Source organism: Saccopteryx bilineata, chromosome 2 (assembly GCF_036850765.1).
Source record: "Saccopteryx bilineata isolate mSacBil1 chromosome 2, mSacBil1_pri_phased_curated, whole genome shotgun sequence".
Taxonomy (NCBI): domain Eukaryota; kingdom Metazoa; phylum Chordata; class Mammalia; order Chiroptera; family Emballonuridae; genus Saccopteryx; species Saccopteryx bilineata.
Window position 1 is genome coordinate 151,368,419 of NC_089491.1, and position 23,546 is coordinate 151,391,964.

The window sequence follows — 23,546 nt, forward strand, 5'->3', positions numbered from 1 at the left end:
GCATCTGGGTAGGTTAAGTTCGCTGGTCAGGATACAGGGCAGGGCAGCTCAGGAGTCTGTAGAATTTTGTTTTGGTTATTCTAAAATTCAAGGCTTTTAGGTTTTGCATGTCTCTTGCTTGAGATCATGGTAAGGATTGAGAAAAACATACACTCTTATTTACACACACTCTCACTCCCCACCCCACCCCCCACACAGCCAAATACCACTTCTCCTGAGCAGGCAGAATGATTGATTGCCTGCCTAGGCATAGAGGCACAGCAAAGGATCCTTCCTTCTCTTATCTCATCTCTGTGACATAAGCCAAGTTTTAGGATTCAGACTGGCCCTCAGAGGGTTCTGGTCTAAAAGAGGTCTCCTATAGAGACAGATTTGGGAATCACTGGTTTTAAGTCTTAGCTTCATCACACCAATGCCCTTCCCTATGCAAGGTGAATAATAGGAATTATCATATAAATAGGATAACATTTGTAAAGCACCTAGCATCTAGTTCAATAAACATTAAGTTTGTTTAATTCAAAATCTTTTGCTTGCATGATCTCATTTGGACTTTACAGAACCCTTTGAGACAAACAGCAGAAATACTGTAACCCCCTTTTACAGATGGTTTACCTGGTTTTCTGAAACTTACTCAGTAATAATAGTAGTATCTCTTCTCCATGCTTACTACTTGTCAGGCATTGTTCTAAACACTACATTTAATCCTCACATCAAATCTATGAAGTGGGTACTAAAAGTCCCATTTTACAGATGAGGAAAATTAAGGCAGACAAAGGCTAAATAACTTGCCCAAGAACAAAGAGCTAACAAATAGAAGAGTTGGGATTGAAACCCAGAGAGTGTGGCTTCAAAAACAATGCTCTTCACAGTATACTTAAGTGCCTCCATTTGACTCACATTTGTGAGTCCAAGTCTAAGGCACTTCACATCCAGAGAAAGAATCCATCAGACCATATAAGCAAAATAGCACTAAAGGAGGCAGCACTAGGTTATTAGATCTGCCAACCTCGGGGAGAGAACTCAAATGGCAGGGGTTGATGTTCAATGCTCTAGGGTACTAGGCACAGACTATGACCAGAGAGCCAAGCACAAAGGGGACACACAGAGCTGGGTGGCATGGGAATCTTGGAAACACACTGGGAATAGATGTCCCCTGCACTTAGCACTTTGGAGACATGAGTCTGAAGTAAAGAAATATAGTTCACATAGACCCCTACAGTCTACAGCATCTGTTCATTGTTTTCATGGCACTTAGCATTCTCCACTTTGTGTTATAATTATCAGTGAACATTTCTAATCAACTTGTGAAGGACAACACTAAGTTTTACTCAGTTTTATATCCCCCATATGGTGCATTTAGTAGAAGTTTAATACATGAGTTGAATGAATAAATGATTGCAAACAAATGAACATGCCTAAGCCCCAAAAAGATTTGGAGTTTGCTTTAAGTTTTATTTTGTTGCAATAAGCTAGGTCTTATTTTTAAGCTTTTTATTTATTGATTGATTTTAGTGAGAGGAAGGGAGAGGGGGAGGGAAAAAGAGAGAAACATTAATTTGTTCCACATAGGTGTATGTTCATTGGTTGCTTCGTATACGTGCCCTGTGCTGGGGATTGAACCCACAACCTTGGTGAATTGGAACAGTGCTGTAACCAGCTGAGCTGCCTGGCCAGAGCTGCATGGAGAGTCTTTGGAAGAAATTAAGCCAATATTTTCAACTGTTGTCTTAGGGCAACTTTTATATTCTACCCATTTTCATGTGTTTATTTTTGTACTTGTACCCATAGCTTTTAAAAACTGAATGTGTCATTTAATAAGCTGTCCACCACACCTATTAAAATGTTTACTAATGCATAAACGCCTACAAGTATCAAGTCACTGTGAATTTTAACAACTTCTGTGTAGGTACAAGCAGTGAATAACATCTTTCTCCCCATCTGAGATCTGTTAGTAGTTACTGAAGTGTGTTTCTACCTTTTATTCATTAGTAGATGTGGTTGTAAAGGGCAGCTTGAAATAAACTTCATCTGAAGTTTGAAGATGAGTTTCACAACTTTTAACATTTTATTCAGTATGCTTTTCCTCTACCTCTCGGGTTCAGTTTCTGAATGACAAATTTGTCCTCCTGGGAGATCCATCCAGAGGTCCATTTGCAAGGACCTGGTACTCCTGCTTCCGGTCCTGTAATTAAAGCAAACGACAGGTTAGCAGGAGAAAGGGCACACAATTTTTATTAATATTTCTGTGTACTCGAGTTCACAGAAAAGAAGGAAGCAGATTCAGGGGTTTATATACCATTTTAACAAAGGAGACAGGGTTTGCACTTCAGGGGATGATACATTGTGGGCAAACTGATGGAAAACCTGGACTATTTTAGTCAGGTCTTTGCATGCCAACTTATCTTAGTGTTGACAACTCCCTGCCTTCTTCCTGGACTCTTCTGTCCAGTTGGGGAAAGGGTACCCTGCTGGGCACCTAAGCAGTATTGTGTACACTGCTTTTAGGCAGATAGGGAGAATATAGAGAGTTCTTTCTGTGTTCTGTTGATTCTTAGTTATTTTTGGCTCAAAATCATCCTTATGCCAAAGTAGCCTATTTGATGTGGGCATATTGTTATCTTAAAATGGCAAAGCAAAGGGTATTACAGCGGAAACACATGTGAATTATTTCTAATGTTATTTCTTTCATACAAGACCTATTGGCACATGAATTGTTACTTTCTATTGCCTTCCACTGGATTCTTTTGTTATTAAAAGTAATATAAGATTATATAAAGTATATTAGCAATTCACCCATAACCTTACTATTAAAACTCTGTTTTGTATATTTTCTTTCAGTGTTATCTATGCATATCTGTTTCATATAGTTTCAGTGTATGAGGCACACATGGTCTTGTAATTTTCTCAACTTTACATATCACACACATTCTCCACTTTCTTGCTTACTCACATTCCTCATTACTCAGCAGCCCCAAAGTTTGTTTAACCAGTCTCCAGTTGTCAGCCATCTGGGCTGCCTTCCCAGTGGGGGTTTGCACCTCCAGCAGGCGGAGGGTGGGGCCAGGTTGGCCCCTCCTGGCTAGGTGGAACCTGGGCCTCCAGCAGCAGCCTTAGCGGTTCAGAGGTCAAGTCCCAGCCAGAGCTGAGGCCAGGCCAAGCAGGGCTTCTGGCTCCAGCCTCCATTCTTATTCCCTCAGCCCACTCCCAGCCTTAAGGCGGTGGAGTTCCCCCCTGCGGGTTTTTCAGGCCAAACTTCATCCCTAGCCCTGAGTCTTACCCACACAGAGGGCCTGCCCAGGGTGGGTTACTCCCAATTGCTCTCTCCTTCTGTCCTAGCTATCTGCAGACCCTCCTGTGTGTAAAGGAAGGAGCTGGGCCACCTGACTGGTCATCATGACCCAACTGCTATCCTCCGAAGTGCGGCAGCTGCTCCACAACAAATTCGTTGTCATCCTGGGAGACTCCGTCCAGAGATCTGTGTACAAGGACCTGGTACTCCTGCTGCAGAAGGACTGCCTGCTCACTTACGAGCAGCTCAGGATCAAGGGGGAGCTGAGCTTCGAACAGGACAAGCTGGTGGATGGAGGTCTGAGGGATGGCATGCACAATGGCACCAACTACCGTGAGGTCCGCGAGTTCTGCACCGGCCACCATCTTGTGCGCTTCTACTTCCTCACGCGCGTGTACAGCAGGTATGTCCAGGCTGTCCTGGAAGAGCTGCAGTCCCACAAGCACACCCCGGACGTGGTCATCATGAACTCCTGCCTCTGGGACATCTCCAGGTATAGGGATGACTCCTTTAGTAGCTACCGGAAGAACCTGGAGAACCTGTTCAGGCACCTGGGCCAGGTGCTGCCAGAGTCATGCCTCCTGGTGTGGAACACGGCCATGCCCGTGGGCAAGAAGATTACTGCGCCCTTTCTCCCACCAGAGCAACTGTCCATGGCCCTGCAAAAACCGGTGATTGAAGCCAACTTCTACAGTTCTTTTGAGGCGCAAAAGCACAATCTCGATGTGTTGGACCTGCATTTTCACTTCCGCCATGCGGTGGAGCACCGGCATGGTGACGGGGTACATTGGAATGGACGCGCACACCGGCACCTCTCCCAGTTGCTGCTGGCCCACGTGGCCGACGCCTGGGGTGTGGAGTTGCCGCAACGCCAGTCGGTGAGCCAGTGGATCAAACGTGGCCCTGCAAGGGGCAGACCCGGCCAAGGAGTTGAGAGACAGCCTCAGACCAGCAGAAATCAAGGGGCCTTACCTCCTGCTAGGCACGGATCCTTGCTTCCATTCCCAGCTCCCCACCGACCCCGGACCGTGTCGCTCCCATCATTCCCACCGTTACCTCCTCCCGGGCATGGACCCCTGCTCCAGCTCCCAGCTCCCTGCCTAACCCTGCCCCCACTCCTGCCCCCACAGTCTCTGCCCATTCCCTGTTACTCAGAGATGCCCCCCCAGTTCTTGTTGTGTCCTCAAGATTTTTCCTCAGACCAACCTTTCCAGTCTGGTCAGTTCTTCAACTACTTCCATTCAGATGTCCCCTCACCTGCCCAGACAGGATTTGACTTGGAAACTGACTTTATATATGATCCCCAGCCACCAAGGCCCCCTTTCCCCACACCCTATTATCAGCAGCCGGCCCCTGTGGTTCATAGGGGTTTTACTCCAAATCTACGTAGGCGCCGCTATGTACCCTGGAGACAGCCCCCCAAATCTCGCAGGAAACAGGCCCAAGCCCACCCAGAGCCACAGCCTCATTAGACTGACTTGAGCCTTTTTCTTCCTCATGGCGGTGGACTTAAGAGATCAGCTGACTGCCTAAACAGACTGACCCTGTTAACAAAAGCGTTGGTCCACACTTGGGTTTCTTTCTGTTTGCTGTTGCCAGTAACCGCAGGGAAGAGTAGTCTGACCCAATCTCGTTGGCTGTGGCCACTTCCTCCACACTCTGGGGGCGACCAAGTGTTTTTCCTGCCACCTCACTCCCTATTCTCTTTGTCTTTTTGTAAACAGAAAATTGAAATTAAAACGTTGTTTTACAAAAGTATGTGGGGGTTTTTAATGGTGCCTCTCCCTTCCATTAAACAATTAGCATTGAAAGAACAAGAATGATACCTGCGGAATGATTAATAGCTAGGGCATCTACTTGATAAACTACTCAAAGTGCGTTTGTCTGAAATAATTCTAAAGGTTAGAATTATTTCATGAAATGGATTGGATAAACAAAAAAACCTTTTAACTTTTTGTGATCGTATTTTCCAGAGATTCTTAAAGAATTGTTGTATTTTAGAACTGGGAAACTAAAGACATAAAATTTAACTACCATTAACAAACAAGGAAACTGAGGCCAGGAAAGGTGAGTAGTCTTGTTCTAGGCCACACAGAAAATCACTCCTCTACTGGTCTTTCCTAGTTTATACTAGTTTCTAGTTTATGTTAATGTTCAAACCACAGAACTTCTTTGTACCACAGCAATATCAAACCAAGAAAGAATGTTTACCAAACGTTCTCTGGAATGTACATCCATTGCATCCTTCTATGGAAACCAAGGCAGAAAATCCCTGTAGCTCCATAATCAGTTTAGTGGTTCATGTGCGATGACCTGTGTGTGTAAAATCAAGTGGATGGCATGCTTGTGGCTTGATGATTTCTTGGATGGTCTTGAATTTTGAACTTGATATAATTAGAAAAAATTTGTTGCTCTCAGTGACGACGGGAGTCACCATTAAATAAACCTGTAAGCTGGAAGGGACCACCCAGTGTACAACTAACAAATGGCCATGGCCAGATCTCTGTTTTGTAGGAATGCTAACACCAGGAAGAGTTAAATGCTAGGCCCTTTCTCACACTAGACTAGTGAAATTTTAGTACTTAGATAAGCTAGTCAAAATATTATGGTATTGCCTGACCTGTGGTGGCACAGTGGATAAAGCGTCGACCTGGAAATGCTGAGGTCACCGGTTCGAAACCCTGGGCTTGCCTGGTCAAGGTACATATGGAAGTTGATGCTTCCAGCTCCTCCTCCCTGTCTCTCTCTCCTCTCTCTCTCTGTGTCTCTCTCTCCCTCTCTCTCCTTTCTAAAATGAATAAATAAAAATTAAAAAAAAAGTAGACTCTAAAATATTATGGTATTGCATAGCTTGACCAGGCAGTGGCACAGTGGATAGAGCATCGGACTAGGATGCAGAGGACCCAAGTTCGAGACCCTGAGGTTGCCAGCTTGAGTGCGGGCTTATCTGGTTTGAGCAAAAGCTCACCAGCTTGGACTCAAGGTCGCTGGCTTGATCAAGAGGTTACTTGGTCTGCTGTAGCCACATGGTCAAGGCACATATGAGAAAGCAATCAATGAACAACTAAGGTGTCGCAGTAAAAAAACTAATGATTGATGCTTCTCATCTCGCTCTGTTTCTGTCTGTCTGTCCCTATCTATCCCTCTCTCTGACTCTGTCTCTAAAAAAAAAAAAAAAAAAAAAAGTTAAAAAAATTGTATTGCACAAATGGCTTTTTTAATATTATTATTGAATATTATTATTGAATTGACTCAACTGGTATATAGATCCTCAACTGGACTAGTCATAAATTTGACAAGAGTCAGGAAATGTCTTGCAAAAAGGAAGTTTATGAAATCACAAATCAATGAGATCAGCTAGTTACAGAAGAAATACACAGCAGCTTTTAATCTATAGTAGCTTTTAATCATAAGATTCCTGGAAAAGGGGCCATTCTCTTACCTTTGTGTCTCAAATCCTAGTGCAATGTCTAGCACTTAGTAAGTACTGAATGTTTCTTGACTGAATCTGAATGAATGATGTGAGGTGGTGCATGAATGTTCCTGGTGAGAATACAACCCAAATCTCTGAGGAGATACTATTATTGACATTAATCATTGTACCACATCTGAAGGAATATTACCTAACCAGCATTATGATGACCTTCAAGGACTTTAGAAAGGTAGTGGCCACATGTCAGAATTTGCCAGAATGTCCCAACAATAGTTTCAAAAGGGATGGACCTCTATGGCCAATCTAAATGTTCTAATCGCAATGGGCTGTGCAATTTGATAACTTCAGCCTTCAAGATGAAGTAGATGCCTTCAGTCTGGCCTTACATTTCCCAAGCAGGACAAAGCTGTGTGTAGCTGTTAATCGGAGTAAGCTTATGCATTCCATGAATAAGCCAATAAACTGGTGGTGTGGTTTATAGCTCTCATGAGCTAAGTTAGTATGTATTATTCCTCCTCTATCTGATCACACCTGATGAACCACAGAGAAGGAGTTCTTACATGTACAGGTTTGAGGACCAGACAATGACTCAATGATGCATCTACACTATTATGGATTAAATTGCACCAATCTCTTAACAGTCCTGTTTCTCACATGGATAGTTGTGCAGGTAGACTCAGACCATCTTTTCTTTCCCAGGTGTGTTAATTTCCTATGGCTACTATAACAAATACCACAAACTTGGTGGCTTAAAATGACACATGTTTATTCTCTTACAGTTCTGGAGCTCAAAAGCCCAAAATCCATGATCCCAGAGTACAGCCCTTACTATGTCCTACTCTGTCCCACATGATCAAGCTTCTGTCTGCCTCGGCAATGTTATCTCTTTCTCTTTTAAATAGTAGTAAAACACACGTAACATAAAATTTAACATTTTTTTTAACAGACAGAGAGAGGGACAGATAGGGACAGACAGACAGGAAGGGAGAGATGAGAAGCATCAATTCTTCATTGCAGCTCCTTAGTTGTTCATTGATTGTGTTTTCATTTGTGCCTTGATGGGGGGGGGGGGGCTATAGCAGAGCTACTGACCCCTTGCTTGCTCAAGCCAGCAACCTTGACTTCGATCCAGCAACCTATGCTCAAGCTGGCAACCTCGGGGTTTTGAACCTAGGTCCTCCGCATCCCAGTCCAACACTATCCACGGCACCACTGCCGGGTCAGGCTAAAATTTAGCATCTTTTTTTTTTTTTTTTTTAGAAACAGAGAGAGAGGGATAGACAGGGACAGACAGACAGGAAAGGAGAGATGAGAAGCATCAATTATTAGTATTTCGTTGCGCATTGCGACACCTTAGTTGTTCATTGATGGCTTTCTCATATGTGCCGTGACCACGGGCCTTCAGCAGACAGAATAACCCCTTGCTTGAGCCAGCAACCTTGGGCTCAAGCTGGTGAGCTTTGCTCAAGCCAGATGAGCCCACACTCAAGCTGGCGACCTCGGGGTCTCGAAACTGGGTCTTCTGCATCCCAGTCCGACGCTCTATCCACTGCACCACCACCTGGTCAGGCTAAAATTTAGCATCTTAACCATTCTTTTATAGTGCACAGTTCAGTGGTATTGAGTCCATTCACATTGTTTTGCAACCATAATCTTCTGGAACTCCCTTCACTGCTCTCTATGCTTTCAACCATACAGAAGTTCTTTCTGTTCAGAAAATATGCCAAGCTCTTTTATAACTTGGACTTTTGTACTTGCTGTTCCCTTGCCTGAAATGTTCTACTCCCTACCCACCAATTCTGTGGATATGTAACTTTATCCTTCCATCCACACCTCCCAAGTTACCTCTTAGAGGCCTTCCATGATCATTTAAAAGTACTGTTACAATCTAGCAGTATTCTTTACAGCCTTTGTTGTATTGCCCACTCCACTCAGCCGAGGCTTCAGTAGATATTTGCCAGTTATTTTCTCCAACTAGAATGTAAGGTCTATGAGTCACTGTTGAATTCCAGTGGCTACTAGTGCAATATCTAGCAAAGAAGATGTTCAAGAACATAATTAATTTGCATTATGTACTGAAGGAAGAAGGCACTTTGTATTAACATCGAGCTGTATTTGATTATTTTTCTTAAGAAAATGTCTACAGAATTCTCCCATAACTTTACCTAAGTCATCTGGGTAGCTAATGCTCAGTGGACCTTCCCAGCCCACTGAGTGTGAGAGGCTGATAACAGTTCAGTGGAGGCTTGCATTTAATTTTATACATATTCTGGCCTTTATCTCTCACCTAAGAGCTTTCTTCTTTTGCCCATTTTTGCTATTGTCACCTAGCTCTTTAAATCAAGAAACCTAGCAATACAATGAAGTGATTGCTAAAAAGAGCCCAAATCATTTAACATGTATGAGAGAAGTTATTGCTCTACTATTAACACTTAAAACGCAGGGTTCACACAGCCTAGTCTCCAGCTTCAAGAAAGGATAGCACCCAAAGCATTTTATGCTTGACTTTTGTCTCAAGTTTTCTGGAAAAGAAAAAAACAAAGGTAAAATTAGTGATTACGTTGACAGTATCCAAGCAGTGTATGTGTCTCACAATATTCTGTAATAAGGTAAACTATGTTAAACCGAAGGCTGAAACTTTAAAGCTGCCACTATATTTTTTCATGAGTACAAACAAAGCTCAGCACTTGGAAACATGGAATCTTGTATCTGGCCATGGGGACAGGACCAGGCCCCTCCCCCTGGTCAGCCACTGTGCTCTTGCTTCCTGGGCCTTAGCACTGCATGACTCCGGAGGTGATGTTCACATTACGTTCTCGAGTTGTACACAGCAGCAGCTCCGTCTCTGACAGCTTTATGTTCATGAATTCCGCAAAGGTGAGTTGTTTTGAAAATTCAGATCATTAAGACTCATGTTAGAGAAAGGACTTACTATTGTTTTAAACTATTGTGTGTTTGTATCTATACTCTGGAAATAATGTTACCATTCCCACAACTTTAAGAAAGGCCTCTATCACTGCATGCTTAATTAATAGATATATTTTTTCATGAGACTTTTACCCATTAATCTTTTTTGTGTGTGTATGACAGAGATAGAGACAGCGAGAGGGACAGATAGGGACAGACAGACAGGAAGGAGAGATGAGAAGCAGCAATTCTTTGTTGCGGCACCTTAGTTGTTCATTAATTGCTTTTGTAGCATCCACTGGGTATGAGAACAAATGTTGGAAACTTTCAGGAGTTAAGATGTTACTTTATTGGCCAGTTTAACCTGCGCAGGGGCGAACTCCCAAGATGTCCGGAGACACTGTGCCCACAAGGAGCTGCAAACGGAAGCCGCACCTGGAGCTTACAGCCAGGCCCTTATATATCCTAAGTGAGCAAGCATAGTACAGAAGCAGATGTGGCAGTTTAGCTATTGGCCAGGGAGGTTGCATGTAGCATAGCAACAGGGGCCAGTTTTAGCTTAGTGGCGAATTTCAAACCTAAACTTCTGATAAGGGTCTCTGACCTTCTTTGTTCCCAGCCTCACAGGAGCCATATCAGCAATTACTGTTCCTTCAATAGTTACACTCTTTGGCAGCCCCAGTACTCCCTGAATCTAACACTTTCTCATATGTGGCCTTGACCAGGGGACTACAGCAACTCCTTGCTCAAGCAAGTAACCTTGGGCTCAAGCTGGTGAGCCTTGCTCAAACCAGATGAGCCCGTGCTCAAACTGGCGACCTCGAGGTTTTGAACCTGGATCCTCCATGGCCCAGTCCGATACTCTATCCATTGTGCCACCACCTGGTCAGACCTAAAAACAAGATTTAGGAAATATGTATTGTTCTAGAGAATGCCAGATAAAACAGTTAGGGTAAATGAAGAGAAAGGATTTGTTAGTGACATTTTATATATGAAGCTTTTTAAAAACAGCATTATAGCCTGACCAGGTGGTGGCGCAGTGGATAGAGCATCGGACTGGGATGCAGAGGACCCAGGTTCGAGACCCCAAGGTCGCCAGCTTGAGCACGGGCTCATCTGGTTTGAGCAAAGCTCACCAGCTTGGATCCAAGGTCGCTGACTCGAGCAAGGGGTTACTCAGTCCGCTGAAGGCCCGCAGTCAAGGCATATATGAGAAAGCAATCAATGAACAACTAAACAGTCGCAACGAAAAACTGATGATTGATGCTTCTCATCTCTCTCCGTTCCTGTCTGTCTGTCCTTGTCTATCCCTCTCTCTGACTCTGTCTCTGTAAAAAAAACAAAAACAAAAACAGAACATTATAATAATCTATGCTCAGATATGATGTAAAAATCACCAGGTAATCCTGGGACAAGTCTGAGAATGAGAATGACTTGTTAACTGAAATGGAATGAAATGGACCTGTAATGATTGTCCTCTCCCTCTGAGATGGGGGAGACATAGGAAGGGCCCAGCTTGATAATAAGTATCAGGCCAGGTCCAGTCCAGCAGCAGAGCATGGTGTGGAGCAGAGTTGTTTCATCCCAGTGGTGTAATACCTGGCAAAGGATACATCCCAGACGAGCATGGTAATGGGAAGTAGAGAATAAACAGCATTCTGAAACTGAGCAGATAGTCATCAACATAGCACTCTCTGTCAACACTTCATGGGCTTGTTAGGAGCAGGAATAAATCTCCATCAAAGTGCCTGTCTTCGAAGAATAAGAGCACTAGCAGGAACTGCTGTGGCAGAGCCAGATGCCTCCATTGAAGAGGAGACACAGCCAGGCCATGTGGTCTGTGACAGCCAGCTTGGGCTCTGGACTGGTGCCCTCTGTCATGCTCGATGCTGCATCTCAGACCCAGCTGGCACCTGGCTTACTGAACTTGGCTTCGTATCTCCAGTGTCTACAGAGTATGACTCATTTTTGAGGTTATATTTCACCTCAGTAATTACATCACACTGCCAGACTGATTTTTTTTTCCTACCATCTACTCTTCCCTAACTGCACCATGTCCTAAGGCAGTGGTTCTCAAACTTTATCTAGCGTTCATCAGATTATTGTGGTGGGCTTGTTAAAACAATATGAATGCTTTCTCCAGGGGTTTCTGATTCAGTAGGTGCAGAGTGAGGGGCCCAAGAAGTTGCATTTCTAGTAAGTGTCACACTTTGAAAACCACCAAAGAAACAAAAATAGAAAAAAAAATCATGAAACTCTACTCATGTAGCCATAATCTAAATTTATAACCATCTTTAATATTTTGCTATATTTTCTTTATCTTTTTTCTGAATAAATTCATAATATTTCATCCCTAAATATTTTGTATGTAGAAAATGAGATTTTTGTACATAAGCACAAGTATCACATCTAACAAAATAATAATAACTTGCTGATGTCATTTGACTCTCATATGGACTGAATGTTTGTATCCCATACCCCCACCCCAAAAATTCATATGTTGAAACCCTACTCCATAATGTGATGGCATTAGGAGGTAGGGCTATGGGGGAATAATTAGGATTAGATGAGGTCATGAAGGTGGAGTCCTCATGAATGGGATCAGAGCCATTATAAGAGTCACGAGAGCTTGCTTTTCTCTGCTCTCTACTACATGAGCCTACAATAAACTAGAAAAAGAGGGTCCAGCCCTGGCTGGTGGTTCAGTGGATAGAGCCATGATGGCGAACCTTATAAAAACTGCCCACTTTTGCAGTGCTATTCAACCTGGTCCTTCCCACCCACTAGCAGGTGTTCCAGCTTTCATAGTAGGGGATAGTGGAGCAACCAAACAGTGCCACGATTGGCCCACCATGAAAGCTGGAATGCCCACTAGTGAGCGGGAGGGACCAGGTTGACCAGCACTGCAAAAGTGGGTGGTTTTTGTAAAAAGGTTCACCATCACAGGGATAGAGCATCAGCCATGTGTATGGACATCCCATGTTCAATTCCCAGTCAAGGCACACAGGAGAGGTGGCCAACTGCTTCTCTCCATTTCCTTCTCCCCCTTCTCTCCCTCTTTCCCTCCTGTAGACAGTGGCTCAATTGTTTCAAGCATGGCCCTGGATGCTAAGGATCGTTCTGTTGGAGCAATTAGCCTCAGGTGATAAAAATAGCTCTGTACTCGAACATTGGTCTCAGATAGGGTTGCTAGGTGGGTCGGGCACATGCGAGAATCTGCCTTACTGTCTCCCCTCCTTTCATTGAAAAAAAAAAAGAGTGTCCTCATCAGAATCCATGTTAATACCCCACTCTCTTTTTTTTTTTTTTTTTAATAAATTTTTATTAATGTTAATGGGATGACATTAATATTTCAGGGTACATATATTCAAAGAAAACATGTCTAGGTTATCTTGTCATTAAATTATGTTGCATACCCCTCACCCAGAGTCAGATTGTCCTTCGTCACCCTCTGTCTAGTTTTCTCTGTGCCCCTCCCCCTCCCCCTAACTCTCTCCCTCCCTCCCTCCTGCGTCCTCCCTCCCCCCACCCTTGGTAACCACCACTCTCTTGTCCATGTCTCTTAGTCTCGTTTTTATATTCCACCAATGTATGGAATCATGTAGTTCTTGTTTTTTTCTGATTTACTTATTTCACTCCGTATGATGTTATCAAGATCCCACCATTTTGCTGTAAATGATCTGATGTCATCATTTCTTATGGCTGAGTAGTATTCCATAGTGTATATGTGCCACATCTTCTTTATCCAGTCTTCTATTGAAGGGCTTTTTGGTTGTTTCCATGTCTTGGCCACTGTGAACAGTGCTGCAATGAACATAGGGCTACATGTGTCTTTACGTATCAATGATTCTGAGGTTTTGGGGTATATACCCAGTAGAGGGATTGCTGGGTCATAAGGTAGTTCTATTTGCAGTTTTTTGAGGAACCACCATACTTTCCTCCATAATGGTTGTACTACTTTACATTCCCACCAACAGTAATACCCCACTCTCAATGTCCAGCTTTCAGGACCGTGAGAAATAAATTTCTATTGTTTATAAGCTACTCAGTTTATGGTACTTTGTTATAGCAACCCAAACTAAGACAGGCAGTCCCAAAAATGTGCTTTATAGCTATTCAAGTCGGGATCCACTAAAATATTACACATTGCTTTGGTTATTATGTCTGAATCTATTTTAATCTAGAAGAGAATCCAAACACCCTTCTTTTTTCCTCATGACATTGACTCATTGAAAAGATTTCTATTACATAATGTTCCACTTTGTGAATTTGTCTAATGATTTTGTCATGATGCCATTTAACTTTTACTTTATCCTCATGAAGCAAATAGTAGATTCAACGGTTTGGATAGCAGCAAGTTAAACATTTTTGGTAGAATATGTCATAGGCAAGGCATTGTGCCACAACAGTAGGTATGTAAGCTGGTTTCCTAATATTCTTCTAAGATCGATCGCCAAGTAAAAGGTGATGGCTAGAAGCCTGCATTTTAAGTTATGTTTTCCCACTTGTAACCTATGTTATGTGCTTGATGCATTAATACCAGGTCAACAATATTCCAGTTCTGCATCAATCTTTCACTTACTGGTTTTAGCACCCATTGATGATGCTTTCTTGAAACAGTGATTTCAGTAAGGGTGGAAAATTGGTGAATTATCTAATTTTACCATTCCTTGTACATTTCTTAGCTGACAATTATTTTGTAAAGAAGAGATTTTATTTTTCATCTATGAGAGCTATTTGGTTATTCTGAGATGTTTCTTACAGAAAAGCCTGCCCACCATGAGATACAACAGTGGGTACAACTGACATTTATTCTCAGACCCCTCCTCTCAATCACCTTGAGCTCTACTAACAAGGACCCAGGCATAAGAAAAACGATGTGACACTGATCACCTGAGATATGGTTTTAGGTAGAAACAACTCAAGAGCCCTAATAATCTCAGCGCCAGACAGGCAACAGGATGTAGACCAGCTGATGAACCTGCAGATAGAGGACAAATGGTCTTGGTTTTGCAGATGGGAAGAAGGAAAAGTCCAAGGATTGGGTAAGACTCTAGAAAACTAACCCAAAAAGCAGCTAATAAATGGACATTAAAAGTGGAAAATCCTTCTCTGGGTATAAAGTCATCTTCATTTTGGGAGTGTATGCTAATCAGTTACAATAAATAAGTAGTGTGCATCAAAGTGAAGGTGTTTATGTATGCATGTCAATTGACAAATAATGTACTAGTTTCTGATTAGTTTATTCATAAATAATATATTAACAAAAATGTTTATTAGGCAGTATATTAAATTTTCATGGCCAGTGACCATGGGGTCATGTTGATGATCCTGCACTCAAGCCGGTGATTCCACTCTCAAGCTGGCAACCTTGGGGTTTTGAGCCTGGAACCTCAGCATCCCAGGTCCTTGCGTAATCCAAGTGCCACTGCTGGTCAGTATCATTATTTGTTTTATTTAAAAAAATAATGTTCTTCAAAACATTAAGTAAAATCAGTACTATAAAATACAGTGGGATTTGGGATCTTTTTATTTTAGTGAGAGGAGGGGAGGCATAGACACAGACTCCTGCACATACCTCAACCGGGATCCACTCAGCAAGCCCACTAGGGAGCGATGTTCTACACATCTAGGGCTGCTGCTCAGTTGCAACTGGAGCCATTTTTTAGCACCTGAGGCGGAGGCCATGGAGCCATCCTCAGCGCCCGGGCCAACTTGCTCAAGCCAATTGAGCCATGGCTGCAGGAGAGGAAGAGAGAAAGAGAAGGGGGAGGGGTGGAGAAGCAGATGGTCACTTCACCTTTGTGCCCCGACAGGGAATTGAACCTGGGACATCCACACACCAGGCCAAGGCTCTAACACTGAGCCAACTGAGCAGGGCCAGATTGGGATCTTAATCCATAAAATAGGAGGATGACAGCACCTACCACATAGGATTACCATAGATGGACATAAACTGAGTTAATATTTATAAATCCCTTACAATTGTGATTGGCACATAGCATTATAAAAGTATTTATTAAATAAACTTAAATTAAAAAAAGGTGTGTTCCAAAATTCTATTGTTTTAATTACCACCATATAATCAGGGTATTAGTAACACAGTTTGTGATTTTAATATTTAAGCCCATTATTATGGTTGGAGTAGGAGTAAAAGGAGAATGTGAAGGTTTGGACTAAGTTAGAAAGGGGTCAAAGAGCCTGACCTGCGGTGGTGCAATGGGTAAAGCATCTACCTGGAATGCTGAAGTCACTGGTTCAAAACCCCGGGCTTGCCTGGTCAAGGCACATATGGGAGTTGATGCTTTCTGCTCCTCCCCCTTTCTCTCCCTCTGTCTCTCTGTCTCTGTCTCTTCTGTCTAAAATGAATAAATAAAATCTAAAAAAAAAAAACCTGCATGATTTAATTTAAAAAAAAAAAAAGAAAAGAAAAGGGATTAAAGAACAAAGGGAAGTGGGCACGAAGCCGTGGGGCTAGCTCGAGGCAGCGACATGTCGGGGCAGGCTGGCAGCGCGGCCCTTGAGCAGATCTTTCAGAGCAGCGGCCCCAGGCCCAGTGCCAAGCACTGAGTACTGTGGGAACTCTAAACAGTTGTGAGCTGATGTGCAGTGTTTCTGAGACCACTTCCATCAGAATCACCTAAGAAGGTATTTGTTAAAAATGCAGAGTGCGCAGCCTGACCCAGGATGCACACAATCAGGATTGCTGAGGTGGGCCAATTCCATGTGTAACGAGGATGAGAAAAGGATATTGCTCAAGGTTAATGTCCTTTTCTCCTTGCAAAAAAATAAATATATATATATATTATATAATATTTGTATATATGTAAATATATATAATAAAGTATATATATACATATATATATTTAATATAACCTGTTCATCATATCAGAATAACCTAGAATTTTTAGCTGGAAAAAATTGAGCAATCATTGAGTTTGATAAATTCTAACTTGTGGCATATTGTAGTAGTAACCTGTGGAGGGGTTTTATGTTTGTTTGTTTTTTTGTTTATTTGTTTTTAAACACAAGCACACAGCCTTACTCAAAAACAACTAAATCAGAAATTCTGGAACAAAAGCCTGGACCTTTTTTATTTTAAAATAGATGTTGATATAAAATTTTTCTATATATGTCTAATGTGCAGCCAGGATTAAGAATTACTAATTGGGCCCTGGCTGGTTGGCTCAGTGGTAGAGCATTGGCCTGAAGGAGTCCCGGGTTCGATTTCCGGCCAGGGCACGCAGGAAAAGCGCCCATCTGCTTCTCCACCCCTCCCCCTCTCCTTCCTCTCTGTCTCTCTCTTCCCTTCCTGCAGCCAAGGCTCCATTGGAGCAAAGTTGGCCCAGGCACTGAGGATGGCTCTATGGCCTCTGCCTCAGGCGCTAGAATGGCTCTGGTTGCAACATAGTGATGCCCCAGATGGGCAGAGCATCGCCCCCTGGTGGGCGTGCTGGGTGAATCCCGGTGGGGCGCATGCAGGAGTCTGTCTGACTGCCTCCCCGTTTCCAACTTCAGAAAAATACACACACACACAAAAAAAAGAATCACTAATTGGGCCCAACTTTCTCATTTTACAGATGAGAAAACTGAAGACTCAGAAATTAAACTTACTGGCAGAGCTCTCTTCAAACAGGTATTTGTGTAAGATAGAATAGCTATGCACTCGTGCTGTGTTTTTCAGAATAAAGGTAATGACCCATTAGTGAATTGTGACAATTCTAGCTCTTGCTGACCAGAATTCTTGGCTCAGTGAATAAAGTGTCCTCCCAGCGCACTGAGGTTGCAGGTTGCATCCCAGTCAGGGCATGTACGAGAAGCAATCAATGCGTGCACAACTCAGTAGAACAACATTTGATTCTTCTCTCTCTCCCTTCATCAATGGAAAAATAATTTCTTTAAAGACTTTATTTATTGATTTTGGAGAGAGAGAGAGGGAGTGAGACCATAGCTGCTGCTTCACTTTAGTTCATTTATTGCTTCTCGTTTGTGCCTTAACCAGGTAAGCCAGGGTTTCGAATGAGCAACCTCAGATTCCAAGTCGATGCGCTATCCACTGTGCACCACAGGTCAGACAAAAAAAATTTTTTAATGACATAAAATAAGAGACATCAGGGTATATATACATCAAGTAATGATATTATTTCACGGTGTGTGTGTGTGTGTATGGGTTGGATATGTGTGTTCTGTGATTAGATGCTAAACATGCTTGGCCCTGGCCGGTTGGCTCAGCGGTAGAGTGTCGGCCTGGCGTGCGGGGGACTCGAGTTCAATTCCCGGCCAGGGCACACAGGAGAAGCGCCCATTTGCTTCTCCACCGCCCCCCCCTCCTCTCTGTCTCTATCTTCCCCTCCCGCAGCCGAGGCTCCATTGGAGCAAAAGACGGCCCGGGCGCTGGGGATGGCTCCTTGGCCTCTGCCCCAGGCGCTAGAGTGGCTCTGGTCGTGGCAGAGCGATGCCCCGGAGGGGCAGAGCGTCGCCCCTGGTGGGCGTGCCGGGTGGATCCCGGTAGGGCGCATACGGAAGTCTGTCTGACTGTCTCTCCCCGTTTCCAGCTTCAGAAAAATACAAAAATATATATATATATATGCTTTTTATTATAGGCTATTATAAAAAAAAAGTTGAAAGACCTTCTCTAGAGTTTCCTTATAATCATAATAACTAAGGTTAGAAGGTGCTCTGTACAAAAGAAATGTAGCTGCCCCCTCTGTCTGGTAAGTAGTCCACATGGCATTGAGGTCAAGAACATGGGCTTAGTGACCTGTGGTGGTGCAGTGGATAAAGCGTCGACCTGGAAATGCTGAGGTCACCGGTTCAAAACCCTGGGCTTGCCTGGTCAAGGCACACATGGGAGTTGATGCTTCTAGCTCCTCCCTCCTTCTCTCTTTCTCTCTCTCTCCTCTCTGTCTCTCTCTAAAAATGAATAAATTTAAAAAAAAAAAAAAAAAAGAACATGGGCTTAGGATACAAACACCTCAGGTAAATTGAGTCTATTACACTAGTGGAGACCTACAGTAAGAACTTAAACTTTTTATGGCCCAGCTACCTCAACTTTGAAATGAAAATAGTTATGTCTACCTCGTAGGATTATGAGTTTTAAATGGCAGAATATCTCTAAAGCATTTAGCTTAATGGCTGGCAAGTAGTACATATCCAAAAAAAGAAAATACAACCAATTAAAAATGTATCTGTGATCTATCATTTCTTGACTCAGAGGAAAAGAACTGAAAATATACCAGGATTAGAATAGTCTTTGGGGGAATGCGTATTCCTGATTCTAATGTTTATTTTAAAATTTTTATTGATTGATTGATTTTAGAGAGAGAGGAAGAAAGAGAAAGAGAGAGAGAGAGAGAGAAACATCAATTTGTTGTTCCCCTTATTTATGCATTCACTGGTTGATTCTTGTATATGATGCCCGTACTGGGGATTGAATTCACAAACTTGGTGTTTCAGGATGATGCTATAATCAAATGAGCTACCTGGCCAGGGTTACTAATGTTTATTTTAGCAAGACAAAAGCTAAAACAAAGTTAAAATAATTGCTATAACAGGCAAACAATAACAATTTTCCATTTTCATAGAACTGGAAAATACTGTGCCACAAAGATACCTGCTGATTTTGGAGACAAACATTTCTTTTTGTTTTCTTCAGGAATGGCCTTGTCTTGCACATGTACAAGCCAAGTGTGCCACCAGCCATTTGATGTTGTGGTTTATTTAATTTCATTCTTAGTTTCTTTCTAGAAAGGAAGATATCAATCAATATCTCCATGAAAAAAAAGTTTTGCATTTTTTTTTCTGGTGGCTGGATCCCAAATAAAATGAAAAATTAGACTGTTGGCCCAAGAGCTCCCTACCGTTTGCTCATGGACCTCACATTCCTTCTAAGTTTAGATGCTGTGTGCGAACACAGAGGGGTCTCAGGTACAGCTACCCATTTCTAATATGCGTCTCCTCAATCAAGGCATAAACTCCCGGTATTCATTCTTCAGTCTCCATTTTGTGAAGGGGCAAGTGCTCTGGCTGTTCCTAAAAAAATAGATGTGCCTGAGATGTTTATCTTCTGGCAGTTGGTAAAAACCCTTAGTTTTCTTTGTTCTTGTATTCTTAAGAGGGCATTTGGTGGTTCTGTGATTCATTTGTATATACATATAAAAGGTGGGGCAAAAGCAGTTGTTTGTATAAAAAGTAATATAATAATTAATAAATAATACAAAAATAAACTTCTGTGTACTTATAACTGTAAGCCTACCCCGCCCCATATATGCATCTATAAAGGACTATGATTACATGTTAAGTTTATTGAAAATAAATATATTGGGCTAGGCATTGTAGAAGATTTAGAGATTAATCAAATGCTAGCATTTTAAACACAAAGAGCTTAAAATCTAGTAGAGAAGATATGACATGTGCACAAAAATACTGTTCCAGGAGAAAATGCAGCAAGCTCCAGGAGCTTCAGCACTGCAGGAGTTCAAAGGAGAGACAGATTGCATGATCTGACAGAGCAGGAGTAATGGAGCCTCTGGCAAAGAAAGCAGAGGACAGATGGACAGGCTTTGCCTCTGCTGACGTGAGGTAGCATGATGTCAGTGAGGAAGCATAAACAAGGATCCAGAAGTGGGTAGAAGAGCATGCCCAGGCACGCTGGAAAGTCACTGTTGCTAGACACAGGGCTCATAAGGGGTGAAGAGGTCAATAATTTGCAGAAAGTAATTATGTTGTAGTTTTCTTGGTGGCTGTAACAAATTGCCACAGACTGGTAGTTTGAGATAACACAAACAAATATATTATCTTATAACTCTTGAGGCAAGAAATCTGACATTGGTCTCACTGGTCAAAATCAAGGTGTCTGAAGGGCTGCGTTCTTCTCTGGAGGCTTTAAAAGAGAATCCATTTTCTAGTCTTTTCTAGCCAAAAACTGCTCATATTCCCACATTCCTTGGCTCCTGGGCCCATCTAGCTTGAAAGCCAGCAATGACTGGTTGAGTCTTTTACATCACATCATCACATCACATCATCACATCACACACATCGTCACATCACACACATCATCACATCACACATCATCACATCACACACATCATCACATTACAGCATCACATCACACACATCATTACATCATGTCATCACATCACACACATCGTTACATCATGTCATGTCACATCACATCACATCACACACATTGTCACATCACACACATCATCACATCACACACATCATCTCATCACATCACACACATCATTACATCACGTCATCACATCACACACATCGTTACATCACGTCATGTCACATCACAGCACACACATCATCACATCACATCACATCACATCACATTATCACATCGCATCACATCACTCTGACACTGACTCTTCTGCCTCCTGCTTCCACATCTAAGGGCCTGTGATTATATTGGGCTCAACTGGATGATCCAGAATAATCTCCCCACCTCAGAGTCAAATGATTAACTACCATAATGCCATCTGCAGCCTTAATTCTCCTTTGTCATGAAACCTCGCATATTTATAGGTTCTAGGGAACATTCTGCCTATCGTAGGTGGAACCAAAAAATAAAGGGCCCTGAATATCAAGATTGTCATTCCCATTCTTTATGCCAGAGAGAAAACACATGTGTTTTCAGATGAAAGATGGTGCCAGCTCAGATATTTTCTTGCTTTTTGTTGGAATTCTAACGATACAGTGTGGTAGCCCAGGTTGTATCATATCAGATGAGACTGGATGTCTCATATTAGATGTTCTGGTTAGCAGGTATAGATGACTTTTATTTTTAAAATGGGGAATAAATTGGCCCTGGCCAGTTGGCTCAGTGGTAGAGCATCAGCCCAGCATGTGGAAGTTCCAGGTTCTATTCCCGGCCAGGGCACGCAGGAGAAGCGCCCATCTGCTTCTCCACCCCTCCCCTTCTCCTTTCTCTCTGTCTCTCTCTTCTCCTCCCACAGTCAAGGCTCTATTGGAGCAAAGTGGGCCTGGGCGCTGAGGATGACTCCATGCCCTCCGCCTCAGGCGCTAAAATGGTTCTGGTTGCAACAGAGCAATGCCCCAGATGGGCAGAGCATCACCCCCTAGTGGGCATGCTGGGTGGATCCCAGTCGGGCGCATGCAGGATTCTGTATCTCTGCTGCCCTCCATTTATCGCTTCAGAAAAATACAAAAAGAAATGAGGAATAAATTAAATATTAATAAATGCAGTTTGGTGTTTTCAGTTTTTCAAAACACAGGGCCCATGAGGATCTCAGTATTGAAAATATTTGGAACCACTACCTTAAAAACTATGGTCTCTGTTGGTCCTACCTGTGCATACACCATTTTTCTCTACTACTGACATGTCTCTTGTATAGGAGGATAAAAAGTCTGGAAAAGATTTAAAAAAACTGATTTATCAAATGCATTTCATTTTCCAACTTGTTTATGGTTTGATCAATAAATCATTCCTTTGCATCTGTCTCTTAAAGACTATTTTGTCTGTTGTCTTTACAGATGATGAATTAGGATATTGAAAGAACAAAATACCTTCTTTTTAAAGTACCTAGCATCTCAAATGAAAGCCCCAAATTTATACTGTGTAAATAACAGAAACAAATAATGGATAGCTGTGCAACAGGAAGGGGGGGGGGATCTGATATGGCAGGACGAACAAATAAGATAACAAAATCCATCTGGATTTGAGCTTGGAGCTGTTCAAATGGCCTTTATTTATGTGCTTAGCCAATTTTAAAATATTTAAATTAAAATGTTCTATCAGCTACTGGAGTATAAGTTTACATAGCTGTTCACAGTGGTGGGATTCAAATAATTTAACAACCAGTTCTCTGCCCTAATACTATTTTAAGTATAAAAAAACCCAATCTACTGAAAGGTAGTTTATTATTTCATGCATTTAGTACTTATATAAGAACAATAAAAGCGGTATACAAAACTAGATTATGTTTTTTTTTTAATTTATTCATTTTGAGAGGAGAGAGAGAAAGTGAGAAAGAGAGAGAGAGAGAGAGAGAGAGAGAGAAAGGGGGGAGGAGCAGGAAGCATCAACTCCCATATGTGCCTTAGACCAGGCAAGTGCAGGGTATTGAACCGGAAAACTAGATTATGTTTTAAGAGTTTTAAAATATTAATGAAAAAATATTAAGTAATATCTGACAAAAAGCAATAAAAACTGGCATTTAAGATATTTCCACTGACAGTTTGTCACCCTGGTTGTTTGCCACTTTTTCTCTCTCTCTCTTTTTTTTTTTTATAATACACTTTTTTTATTTTTTATTTTTATTTTTTGTATTTTCCCGAAGCTGGAAACGGGAGAGACAGACAGACTCCTGCATGTGCCCGACCGGGATCCACCCGGCACGTCCACTCTGCCCCTCCTGGACGTCGCTCTGTTACAACCAGAGCCACTCTAGCGCCTGGGGCAGAGGCCAAGGAGCCATCCCCAGCGCCCGGGCTATCTTTGCTCCAATGGAGCCTCTGCTGCGGGAGGGGAAGAGAGAGACAGAGAGGAAGGAGAGGGGGAGGGGTAGAGAAGCAGATGGGCGCCTCTCCTGTTTGCCCTGGCCGGGAATTGAACCTGGGACCTCCGCACGCCAGGTCAACACTCTATCACTGAGCCAACCGGCCAGGGCCGGCACTTTTTCTCTTTACGTTATATGTTTGTTCACTGAAGTTACAAATGTGAGGGAATTAAAATGTAGTATTTCATCAAAGGTATAATGAGTTTTATGAAATTAATAAATATTACAAGCATTGTTCTGTCAAATTTTTTCACCTATGGACGGAATGAACATTACTATGGGCACTTAGAATACATTGTTGCACAGATGAACATTAAAAAAAGAGTAAAGAATGTCATCAATGGAAAAAATACTTCCAAACCTGTAAGAATTTATTATGAGTTTATTTGAG

The 23,546-nt window shown here is 42.4% G+C and overlaps 1 protein-coding gene across 7 annotated transcripts in view; it reads left to right on the plus strand.

Moving 5' to 3' along the window:
• The window catches only part of PCED1B (PC-esterase domain containing 1B), a 159,708-nt gene extending 154,727 nt beyond the window's left edge, over positions 1–4,981 (plus strand). For all 7 annotated transcript variants that reach the window (XM_066258187.1, XM_066258188.1, XM_066258189.1 and 4 more), the window contains one exon: positions 3,337–4,981. In XM_066258187.1, coding sequence (XP_066114284.1) covers positions 3,394–4,761 — 1,368 coding nt within the window. In that variant the 5' untranslated portion in view covers positions 3,337–3,393 and the 3' untranslated portion in view covers positions 4,762–4,981. The remainder of the gene's footprint in view (positions 1–3,336) is intronic.
• The last annotated feature ends 18,565 nt before the right edge of the window (positions 4,982–23,546 follow it).